At 36.5% G+C, this 12,716-nt stretch overlaps 1 protein-coding gene across 2 annotated transcripts; it reads right to left on the minus strand.

Annotated features, from left to right (window-relative positions):
• Positions 1–1,841: 1,841 nt before the first annotated feature.
• On the minus strand, positions 1,842–7,990 carry LOC129751753 (uncharacterized). 2 transcript variants are annotated; one of them, XM_055747445.1, is made up of 5 exons: positions 7,486–7,990; positions 7,313–7,429; positions 6,732–6,943; positions 2,879–3,325; positions 1,842–2,808 (listed from the first exon to the last, which is right to left on the minus strand). In XM_055747445.1, the coding sequence occupies exons 1-5, from the start codon at positions 7,791–7,793 to the stop codon at positions 1,850–1,852; spliced, it is 2,043 nt and encodes a 680-aa protein (XP_055603420.1). In that variant the 5' UTR covers positions 7,794–7,990; the 3' UTR covers positions 1,842–1,849. The 2 variants fall into 2 exon arrangements, with proteins under 2 accessions (XP_055603420.1, XP_055603419.1); XM_055747444.1 differs by lacking the exons at positions 6,732–6,943; positions 7,313–7,429; positions 7,486–7,990 and adding exons at positions 4,221–4,971; positions 5,037–6,287.
• Between the last annotated feature and the right edge of the window lie 4,726 nt (positions 7,991–12,716).

The following is a 12,716-nucleotide window of genomic DNA, read 5'->3' on the forward strand; positions in this document are numbered from 1 at the left end:
TTTCACAGATATACCTTCAGGGACTGTTATTTACCCTTAAGGACTTTTTGCAAATATTAGTTTCGTAATCATTCACCCGTTTGGGGACTTTATTTACCCCAACGGGACTTTTTTTTTTATCAACATCTAAGAATTATGTTTTGTAAATCATTAACCCTTTGAGGACTGTATACACCCCAATGGGACTTTTATTTAACAATTATTTTTTTAAAGAAAATTGCACCTTTAGAGGACTGTTACTAACCCTAAAGGACTATACGCAAAACTTTACTGTTCAATCATTCACCCTTTGGGGACTTTTTGCACCCCAACGGGACTTTTCTTTCCTTTTTTTAAATTTTACTTCATTCAAAATAGAATCAGCTTCTCGAAAAATGTATACTGAGATCATCTTCTTGGAATACCACTTTTTTTTAAACCTGAAATTATAAACCTTTATCGAATTCAGTCCAAATCATCCAAATCCCCCTTCAACTTTTCTTGTGATTAATCAATATTGTAATCTAATCCGTGTAAAAATTGGCCTTTCAGGAAATTGTTTGGTACACAACCATCATACAAATTTTAGTAATTACCCGGAAATTGCAAACTTCAATTGAAATCAATTTTCAATTTTCATCCAAAACTCCATTCAGCTTCAAAGATTTATACGTTATGAATCATTCTCAGTTTTAATAGTTTTTTTTTTCTAACTTCATTAGCAAGTTTTAGTTATTAATAAAATTGTTGGGTACGCAACCCCCAAACAAAAAAATATTCTTTTTCTTCACTGCATTATAAAATTTATCAATCATTTAATCTAACTCGTGTATTTTTAAAGAACATTGTTTCGTATGCATATTGTTGAACTCCAAGTTTTTTTAAGTCAATTTCGCAACCATAATTCAATATTTTTGTTCCACATATTTATGTATATATAAAGTACTGAAAATACCTTTTTCACATTTGGCCGATGCTAGCTTTATGCATATCTTTAATAAAATCCTACTTACTGCGCCATTGTCGCAACCGATCACAATTTTTCATAAATCGGCCAAGCCCAGCCACTCTATCGAGCCGCCATTTTCTCTTTTCAAACTTTTCCTTTCCGTATTCCTTCATATCAACTACAGTCAAAGAACGTCCGTGCATCAATACAACCTTTTACCAACTGACTAGACGAGCCGATTAACGACGTCATTTCCTATGCGTTCATGGATGAACTTCTTAAGTTCTCAATGAGAAGTTTATCTCTCTTCCGTCTCCTGCGGCGTGAATGGTTTACACTGTAATATCACGTTCCGAATATTTACCAATCTTAATCTATGTTCCTACTATCGAAGTTATATTTATTATTTTATTATTATTTACCAATATTCTCTACACGGCCCATAATGAACTCAATTTACGAACGCGCTTAAAACATTTAAAAATATGTTTAAAAAAAACTTAGATATAGCCCCTCGTTGAACTCGCAAGCAACTTGTATTTCACACAAGGTTGTACGCAACGGCCTTAGCATACAAAAGCATGTTGCACAGTCAAGTGACATAACGGCAAGCATTTATGTTGCGTGCACCTTTACTTACTTTCTAAAAAACACCAAGCTTCTCCACCGAAGTAGGACACGTTTTCGGATTTTGTGTGTATTCAAATCTTTAAAAAATAACTACATTACTTAAGTATTTTGCCGATTGAGATCAAATTTTTTATTGAAAAAGCTAAAACGATAGTAGAAATCAAGCAACACATTCCAGAAATGTGCTTTTCTTTTTTAGAACCAAAAAAATATGTAGAAAAAAGCTTTCGAGACGTTTTGTGCGAACTTCTAGTTTGGAATAAAACTACATTTTTGATGTCCTTGATCAGTTTATTGAAGACTACTTTCACCCGGTACACTTTTAACGGCTTTCTGCGCTTTATTTAGATTCGACACAATACATGCAACCTTCACGACGACATTTGATATTTCAAAATCTTCTTCGATGGGTAGTAATGTTTTCGTGTGAAGAGGCCCTGCCAGATAATTGTATTTAAGCCTAATGATTCCAACCAAACTCTCCGCTCGGTTTTTGATCGTACTATGCAAATAGTTCGAAACTATGAGCGTTGCCTTCTTCAATCCCACCATATCGGACATGAATTCGAATCTTTTATCGACCAGCACCACGTCGTCTGCTTCCACACAGCTCAGAAAACCACTGTTGTTTACCATATAAAGGTCAGTATGTTTGACAGAATAACCGTCCGAGACGAACGCAAATGTCCCATCCGGATGGACAGCAATCAAAAACTTTACCGTCTCTATCTTTTTGTCTGACATGAAATTGCTCATTGAATCGCGGACACCGGAAGAATTTTCCGTTTTGGTGTGAAACGGGCACAAGATGTAAATCCGCTTGTGTCCCAGGGCGGCTGAAAACATTGATGGCGTTTTCTGCACAGCGACTTCCTTGGGTGATGGTACCAACGTGTGTTTCAGACACCGGTGCATAGTGGTTATGGTGTGTTGAAAGCTTTTGACAATCGTTTCGGCTGAAACGTCGTAATCATAGGCAAGCATGGTGTACATAACGTTCAATTTCAGCTTCGTCAGGGTCATTACGAACATTTGCTCTTTGGTAAATCGGGTATCTTGCTGGTCCAGAAACGGTCCCACAATTCCGAATATACGCTTGAGCAACAAGACACTGTGAAAGCCTGTGAAAAAGCTACACTTCTTACTATCCTTTAGACATTCGAAGTCTCGATTCTTTACTCCCAGCCGTTTCTCCAAATCAGCTACTCTTTGTTTGAGTTCGTCTAAAGTCTCTAACAGCTTCGCGTTTTCTGAAATGGCAAAGAATAGTTTTTAAATTTTCAACTCTCCGGTAAAAAAGTTTCTTTAGTTTTAGATTACTTTTCTCGAGGTCCCGTGTAGGTGGAATTTGTACATCTTTCGGGGGTTTTGCGCGCACTGTAAACGGAAAACGACCTTTTGTTTCAAGCTCATCATCCGTTGTTTCGGGATCTTGATCCGTTGTTTCAGGACCTCCGACTTCATGAATTTCGTAAAGATCGCCAGCTGCTTCAACTTTAAAACCATCGATGGCTGCGACATCGTCTTCCAGGGCTTCAATTTCGAAGTTTTCCTCATCTCCATCAAGGAGATCTTCGACTTTTATCTCTTGTCCGGACGACACAATCAACCGTTCTTCACCAGCTGCGTGGCCCTCATCTGGGATGATTAGTTCAAAACGTTCATCGGAGGTGGCGCGGCTTTGTGACTTTCTTTTGCTACTTTCCGGTAGTGCTAACGATGGAACCCAATCTGGATGACTGGTATCGGTATGACGAGCAGGTTGTCCTGAAAAAACAGATTTAAGTATGAAAAGTGTTTTAGTAAACGAGGTCATTTCAGTCCTTAGAATTGAATATGTAGTTACATTTCATTTCAATTTGAGTCTCTATATAAATTTGGATTGTATTCCTTGTGTCTCATCATCTGATAAAACTTCAATGAAACGACTAGAAAACATATTTATCTGGTTTTACTTGCGCTGAATAAAAGACATGAAACATGTTTAATCAAACCCAAGACTGCATCTTATTAGAATTTAAAAAAAAAATTATTAACTCTGCATGGATTTTTCTAAATGAGCAAGCAATTAGCGATTCAGTAAAATAATAACATATTAGTTCGAATAACCCAACTGAACTAACACGCGTTTTCGTACTGAAAAAGCACTTTTTCATGCTTACAAGACGAAAATACAAATTTTGGAAGTTGGAAGTTATTTCACCTTTTTGGATTCACAATTTTATTGAATTTTTCGTTAAAAAATTACTTGATTTATAGGTTTTGTGCAATGATATAGTATGCAATTTTGTTGCATACAAGCTTTCGTGCAATTTATTCCAATTTATTTGTTTTTCGCATTTTTTTTATTGTCCAAACCCCCCCCCCCCCCCCTCCCGATGTTCCAACTACGAGTGACAAAAGAAGGATTTGAAATTTGTTCTGGCCTTAGTGATTCAGTGAAATAATAACATATTAATTCGAATAACACAACTGAACTAACTCGCGATTCCGTGCTAAAAAAAAAAGCACTTTTTCATGCTCTTTACAGAGCAAAATGTCACAAAATTGCAAGTGAACTTCTTGGAGAGAAATGCTCAATTTTAGCCAGAAACACGCAAGATTTTCGAAAATTGTCTGACAGGATCTGCTTACAACCCAAAGCAAAAATGAAAATATTTACCATTTTCTGCAGACTGATTTGCCTGACATTGTATTTCTGCGCCGCTTTCTTCCGTGTCCATATCGAAACCGGGAAACACTAGATCCATACCCTCCCCAGACTGGACCTCAGAGGAACGCAGGAAATCGGCAGCAGCATAGTCCGAGTCTGGAAAAATCTCCGGATTGAAGGGAACTATTCCACAAGCTCGGAACCCGTCTGCCGCAGTTAGCGTTGTTGCCGTTGCCGTGTAAGCCTCATTTACCAGCGATGGTATATCGTGAAAAGTTACCGCAGAATGCCGTTCCGAAAACATTTCGAGACCTACGGTATAGTTGGCCTTTAATAGTGGCATGAATCCCACATTCAACGGTTGCAGCTTGTGCTCTGTATGTTCCGGTACCGTTACAATGTGTACGTGGTTCTGTTTTGCCAACTTTTTCGGGTCAGCTGGGTTCCGATTAAAGATTGACCGTTCGCCGATGATGAGTAAGACTGGTGCTTCCTTGGTTGGTTTTGTGTAGTTTATGAAATGCTCGAACCACCTGGTGTAGGTTTTGAAGGCGCTCCATCCTCTGGCTGTATATTCGAAAATCGATCCTGGTGGTGCCTTCTCTTGGAAAGAGGCCGGCATACGATCCGGTGGAAAAACGAACAAGGGTGGTACAAAATCTCCTGACGCCGACATCGCAAATATAGCTGTACTGACGGTGTCAAACTGTTCGGTTTCATCAGAAAAATGTAATGTATGGTCAGAGGTGTAACATGCTACCTACAATTCAACATAGAAAAAGTTTAGAAATAAAATCTCCCAAGATTTGACCCGAAAAATCTTACAGTTGAGAAAAGAGTCTCGTCGACATTGTACACTCGGGCGTCAGGGTTTTGACAACCATCCATGAATGCCTTTAACTTGTCGAAAAACTTCCCCACATCCTCCCGATTGAAGGCCTTGTCTCTGGCCACATTCCTTGCTACTCCACGTTCCAACTTTATTTCTTTGTGTCTTCTCAGAAAGGCTTTGCACCAGTCTCTGCCAGCAGCTTTGCTAACTCGATCAAACGGATGCTGAATTTTGTTTTTCTCCGCAAAAGCAAAGGCAGCCCTCCGAATGTGCTGTGTAGTCAACCCAGAAATATGTTGGGTCAGATTCAGCACATGACGCACCAGCTGCTGCTCCTGAGCTTCCGTAAACACCGTTTTCCATCCAGGTGTAATAATCTGAACTCCACCCTGCTTTAGATCTTGGTGGGCGTAGCGTTGCAACGTTGCCCTCGGAATTTGGTACTTTTTGGCCGCTCTTTGAACCGGTATGCCCTGCCGTATAGCTTGGAGGGCTCGGTTCAAGTTTTCGACGGACCAATCTCTGTTGTTAGTTTTCCGGATATAGTTTCGTGTCATTTCGGCGAGCGGTTTTACGTGTGGATAACGGAAACGAAACTTTTGAAAATCACTTCACTATGTTTCAAAACTTGAATAAAAATACCATTAATTTTTCCGAAAGAAAAACGCGTCCAGCGAAGAAAATTTCATGTTTGTTTTGATGTTTCACTCACGCTTAGAACAAAAAATAAGGGTTTTGAGTTATATTCTACCAACCCGCAGAAACTTTCAGTCACTCAGTTTTGAGTAACGGCTCGTCCAGACATTTTAAACTTTTGAGAACTGAGTCCTGACGCCATGAGACATGAAACCTGAGATCTTAGAGTTAAGACCTATGCTCTGAGACTTGAAACCTGAGGACTGAGACCTGAGAATTACTGATACCCAAGACCTGAAGACCTGATACCTAAGCCCTGACACATGAGATATGAGATATGAAACCTGATATCATCGACATGAGACTTTAGACATGAGACCTTAGACCCGAGACATGCGACCTGGATATGAGACTTGAGATCTGAGACTTGATACCTAAGACTTCACACCTGAGATCTGAGACTTGAAAGCAGATACATTAGACATTAGTCAACATTCAAAAAAAATCTGAGTGGTTTCCATAGGCGATGGAAGCGCTGACGAATTTGGGTGATGGTTTTGCATTAGTGCAAGTGGGATGCAGCTTTGATTTCACCCAACTTTTGACAGTTCTAAAGGGGTTTTTCTCTAGGAGAGAAAGAATAACTTTTCGCTTCCATCGCCCATTGAAAATTGAAAAGAACTTACAATTTTCTCTCAGAGAAATTGTAAAAATCACGTGAAAAAACCGTAGTAATTCTCTAAAACCGTTCAAAAAACCGTGTAAAAAAAAACTTCTGTGTATCAAGTTTCTGTTGGAAAATTTTTTGAGGACGCGACTTGATACGTTGTTATTTGATATTTTGGGTTAAACCTGATAAAACCTTGATTAGGGGCAGTTACCGTCTGGTTTTGATTCCTTTTCTTGCCAGTTCTTTTTCTCTGACAAAGGCAGTAAAAAGTGTAGGTATTACTTGCTTCACAATAATTTGATTATTTTAAGGTGCGGAATTTTGTACCACGATACCTTAAATAATTTAAACATTCTAATTTGACTTACTTTTAAGCACTTACCGGTGGTGAAATGCAGATCGCAAACCAGTTTTCGCTGCCAGCGGAATTCCTTCGTCAGACTGAGCGCTTCTAGCCACTTTTTGCGCCGGGTTTCACACAGTCGATTCAGGTGGACATTTTGGAATTCCGGCGGGAATTTGAAAAATCGTCGTTTACCCTGACAACCGTAGACGACGCATCTCCGGTCATCGATCCGGATCCGCTTTTTCATTCTGGAAAATAATATGCCAGAATAGTATAAATTGAAATGTCGTTGCTTTAAAAAAAAAAAAAAATTATGTGAGTTTGAGATTCAAGTGTTAATGAATATTTTGTACCGAAACTTGTACAATAATTACGATACACTGTGTTTTATGACGTCATTACTATTCATCTAGTGAGAACTTTTCAAAAAAAGTCCGTTGAACCTTAACTGCATATTTGGCCACCACACAAGAGGATGAGCCATATGGATTGCAGAGTAGAGTACGAGTTGAGTCAAGTTAAATACCTATTCATTTGAATGAGCTTAAAGTGAGCCCTGGAATGTGTGGTCTGTCTCGGTAGGTTCAAAATTAAGAAATTGTCGAACAACTGCTTACCCCAATCGTAGTGCCGTACTTTTGAAACTGCTTGCAGTTTGGCTTGGCGATTTTGTTTCAATATTTGCTGTTCCATCTTCAGAAAACTCTTCCGCCCACTTCTCAGACGATTCAAGACTGTGAGAAGAATGAAAATAAGTATGTTACCTTTGGTGAATATATGGAACAACTACCTGATGTCGGGAATTTCTGAAGTATCGAACTCTTCCGGAGCCGGTAAGTTTAGGCTGGGAACAGCTTCTGGTCTCAGCCTTTGCTTGATGAACTCCGTGTTTAAAAGGATGTCCTGCAGCCTATAATCTTGTGCACTGAAGTGCTCTGAGCATATCTTCAAGTGCTGGTCAGTATAATTTCGGCCGCACGCTTTTAACCATGCAACCTTCAATTTTGGATCACGCGGAAACCAGAAAAATTTAAGCTTTTTTGAGCCATACTTATTGCCTTCGTAGTTTAAACATTGATTAACAGCGCACTTCACCATCTTATCCACTGTTCCACAACTTCCGTTACTACGGAGCGCGTTGTTCCGCTTCAAACGAGTTGTTTACTCGCGTTAGTAGTCTACCTTGTCCATTTTTACCGTGATTACGATATTTACTTCGAATTTATCACGAAATACAGGAACACAACAAAATCAGATAAAAATTTGGTTCGATCGGTTCGATGTTTTGCGCGTTTTGCCGGCGTCGCCGGCGTCGTTTCAAAGGTGCGATGTTTTTAAATAAGCTGCACGCTGACATAGTTTTACCCTTTTGCTAAGAAAATAGAAAATTTTGAAAATAACATATTTTAATAACTTCCGGTTTCCGAAGGAATTTAGAAAAAAAAAATGAACATTGCATATCTTAAGAGCATCTGTATTCGTGGTCTATTCTTGAGTCTAATTTATACATGAATCAATCCAAAGAAATTAGATCCGCTCCAATGAAAAAACTTGCAACTGCACTCGTGTTCCATTAACTGTCAAACGGTTTAGAACTGCGTCAAATTGGATCCAAATCTCATCAGTTTTGGATCAATCCTTATACCAGTTCTAAAAAAAGTTGAGTTGAAACTGGTAAAATGGCTCACCAGTGCGGTTGCTCGGGTCGGAATTTGGCTCTAAACCGGCTGTTTGGACCACGGATACAGGCAGGGGCGGTCCTAGAGTTGGCTCTTGGGGGGGGGGGGATCATTTTGAAAAAGCAAAGAGGGGGAGGGTTGCGGGGGGAGGGGGTGTGAGGGTTGCCATTTTCAAATGAGTACAATATAAGCTGCACACTACTCCGCCTCCCCCACTTTTCACTGAACAAAATCAGATGTATTTCGAAAAATATGAAATAAGAGAAGATTTTTTAAATCTTTTAACCAACTGTCGTGAACGACCAGGTATTTGCGTCGAAATGATTGCTGTTTTCTTTTGAAGGCCTCGATTTTATCCACAAACACTGTAAACATCCGCCTTTTTCAAGCTCTCTCTATTGACTGAATTCTCATACATCAATTATGTTCGAACTTCTCGATGCTCTCTTCTCTCTCATGAATGTGTTATATTCTGAGCAGCGATGCCACACATACCGATTTTCCGGTATTTATACCGATTTTTGAGCAAAATTTTGACCAAGAATCGGTATATACCGATTACCGATTTTTGGCAAAACATACCGATTTCATACCGATTTTTAAGATTTTAACTCAAACTTCAGACCACTTGAACATTCCCACTTGATTCAAGCTATCCTCGTACAGGTCCCGTAGAAAGGAGACAAAGTGCGGAAGCTGGCGTGGCGTAAGTTGATCTGTACTACTTTTAAAGTACCCTGCAAAGATCTCCACGGCTCACTCTCATAATTCGTTCAGTTGTTCGCGCTGTTTTGTTCCTATGTTCTGTCAAATGATGCACTATTATAGTGCTCAACCTCAAAGCCAATGGACTCAGCTGATATTTGACCTTCTGCGACTGCCAGCACAAGGTGGAAGTTTCTAAAGATCAATCTCAATTGACAATGCTCTTGTCTCCTGAGATGCTAACTTTTCAAGGGAAAATATACACCGTTGGAATAAAATTCTTGTTCAACTTGTCGCCAGATGTGGTATGTCAAGATTTGAAGTGCAATCATATACACGGTTTGTCATATCATCGGTATAATCTTCAATCCTTCTCCATCTTGTTAGCCAAATAAATGATATCACATGTTCCTAACTGCAGAGATCGCCAGGCCACGCCAGGCAAAATGGGTATATTCAGTTTTGGAAAAACTATGTGTTTTATAAATATTTTTCTTGGGAACACGTTTCTCATTTATTTTCGCATAACATTCTTGGGTTTTTATATGAATAATGTGTGATTTTTCAAAAAATAAAATTAATTTTCCATTCCATTTGAAAAATAATTGAAGCGAAAACTCTCTCAACTTTCTGCAATCATTTCTTTTTTTAATCGCTAGAACTCATATCTAATACTAAACGATTTGAAAGCTAAAAGGGCCAGTTTGGCAAAAAAAAAACCATCAACCAAACGAAGAACATCAACTTGGGCTCATATTTACCTCAAACATCAAAAAGCCATTGGATTTGTAAGTGCTTACTAAATTAAAATTTTCGTTAAGGTTGACCTGGTTCTATTGCCTTATCGAATTTTTTAAATTTACATGCCACTTTAGCTAAACATCAATTAAAGAATCAAGTTTTAACTTCTTTAATATGCCTAAATCACGTGTAACCAAAAGGTGATCGCCATGCCCTTATTTTTCTTATCGAACGGTAACTTTTAAATAAGATTTCCATTCAATTAAAAGGAATACTAATTTTGGATTCTCTTTTGAATTTGTATTTGTGATTTTTACTTTTCTTTTATTTTAAAACTATCTGCTTTTGCTGGATAGTTTTAAAATAAAAAAAATGTATAAGTCGTAACAAACATAAAGTTCTGTTAAAATTTAATTTCTTTTTATGTAAACTTGCGTTACCTAGAACCAAGATAAAAAATGAATAATATATGCTAAAACACACTTAGTCAGCTAGTTTAATACTAAATTTAACATTCATAAGAGTTGTTAGACTTGCTGTTTATTGCAAGCTTCTATTTATATTAAAAATACGTTAGGAAGTTGAAAATGTAAGTATTTTCGAATATCCACCTCAAATACCGATTTTTATACCGATTTTTAGGATTTCCATACCGATAAAAGATTTTTTTGGGTTCCAAAATACCGATAAAAATGTGGCATCACTGATTCTGAGTATTTTTAATGATATTCTCTCTCTTGGCCGTCATTCTTGACAATAACATCGATGTTCATGAAATCGATGAAACCAATCTTACAGGGTAGTTCATACTAACTAATAAATCTATTAAACTTATTTTAATGAAACTCCATTTATATACAATATTCTCTACACCAACTTTTTCATTATTTTTAGAACAACCAGCAAATCTATAATATTCACTGCAAAAAAATGTTAATAAAAAGAAAATTGTCATTATTTTTATATTTGGTAGTTTTAAATGGTCACTTTTAAAGATTTTTATAGAATTTCTTGTTATAAATGTCATTTTACAAATGAAAATTATAAGCACATTGTTGAGCTTCTGAATATTAGTGCTAGGCCAAACAAAAATTATAGTTTTGAGATAAGTTTTAGTTAATTATTGCTATGAATTTCAATTTGCTATGATTACGCAGAATGAATTTTGCATTGGGATAGTTTACTGCACAGTGATTTAGAAATTTCGTAATTTTATTTTTAATTTGGAAACACAATCCTTGTTCGAAATTCTTGTTTTGATTTCTAAAATTTTCAAAATAAAAAATCAACACTCTTAATATGAATTTAGTTGAAAATAAGATTATTAAAATCAGATACTGAAGTATGAAGCTTCTGGAACTTAATTTTAATTCATTTGCTCTGGAATTTCATGTTAAAATACAACATTTTCAATTTTAGTTGTAATGAAACAAATGAAAAAGCAACAAATAAATTATAAAGAAAGTGAAACGTCGTATTTTTTTCTTCATGTAGGTACCTATTCATAATTCCAAACTCTTGAAATGATATTTTTTTTTTTGTTTCGATTACAGTTGTTTTACCATCTTTATGGCATTCGCGACTTTATCAACGTTGCAGTCGGCGGATCGTTATTGAAAAACTTATCCGGTACAACTGTGTTCGATCTTTACTCTTGGGCTCGAACTCGCGGACATCGGCTCAGGAGACAACAGACTTGAAATGATATGAATTTGTAATAAAAACAGGGAATGAAGCCATGAAAGGTTGAACTAGTGAAGAACATTTATCAATTGGAATTGAAATAGACAAACTTTCAGTTGTAGAGTATCAAAACTTAAACTGGATTTTAACTTAAAATTTCTAAATTATTATGTGGATGAGCTGAAAGCAGTTTCGGCGATATAATTGAAATCCAGCAGTGTAAGTCAAAAGTCACAAAAAGCTCTTTCGAATGTTAGCTTGATGGATTGGCTTGATGCCGAAAAAATAATCGACTGATATAGGGAAAGTTTTAATCCACAAGAGAAAAAATAAACATATATAGGCAAACTAATTTGGGAAAATATTTGCGTCCTTAACTCGATTTTTTCGTCAGATGTTTTGTCAGAAAACTAATTTGTTTAGAGTTTAATCGATCAATGATAATTGATGGAGCAACTGACCTACATGAACAACAAGTAATTAATTTGAATCTATAAATTATCTTTTATTCATTCATCGATGCATATTTCAGGGGAAAAATGCCACTATATGACAAATTCCCGAAAAAACGATACAGATTTTGTACCTTAAAACAACTATTTGAAAAAATTAATTTAACATTTTTTCTTAAGTTTTATGATTTTGTCATCCAAAAGTCACGTTAAATTACTCACAGTCATCAGAAAAATGGATTATGAAGTGTTAACCTTTTTTTCTAAATCTTTTTGATACTGTACACTTTTGCTTAAAAGTGCACAATTTTTTTTCAATGAATTTTAACCTTGTATTTTCAAAAGTTATAAAAGTTATACCGAAAAACAGAGCAGATAGAAAAAACACAAATTTGCATTCAGTACCCCTAAATAAGTCAAAGTCAGTTTTAAAATTCTTTGCACCTCGGAAAATGTGAATTTTGTGTCCTTGTGTTATAATTGTGAATGCAGATTTGAGTTTTGAAGATGAATTAAAACCTTTCTCTCAAAACACCAATTCCTTGATATTGAAACCGCTTTTATAAATAGTTTTTATTCCTTTTTGGCTCTAAAAACTCATAGGGAACGCAAAAATTACAAACTCTGCTCACAATTTCTTCTTTTTATGTATTGTTGCTCTGGAATCTCTTGTGTTAGCGCATTAGCTTGAATTTAGAAATCTTTAAAAGGTTTTAGAAACTTAAACTCTAACTATTAAAATTTAAAATTTTCATATTCAA

The sequence above is a fragment of the Uranotaenia lowii genome, chromosome 3 (assembly GCF_029784155.1).
Source record: "Uranotaenia lowii strain MFRU-FL chromosome 3, ASM2978415v1, whole genome shotgun sequence".
NCBI lineage: Eukaryota > Metazoa > Arthropoda > Insecta > Diptera > Culicidae > Uranotaenia > Uranotaenia lowii.

Excerpts from the sequence above, each read along its gene's own strand:
- LOC129751753 (XM_055747444.1), bottom strand. The coding sequence starts at position 5,600 with ATGACACGAAACTATATCCGGAAAACTAACAACAGAGATTGGTCCGTC. Across the intron at positions 4,972-5,036 it reads ACGAGACTCTTTTCTCAACT|GTAGCATGTTACACCTCTGA; the intron begins GTAAGATTTTTC and ends GTTGAATTGTAG. Across the intron at positions 3,326-4,220 it reads AAATCAGTCTGCAGAAAATG|GACAACCTGCTCGTCATACC; the intron begins GTAAATATTTTC and ends CTGTTTTTTCAG.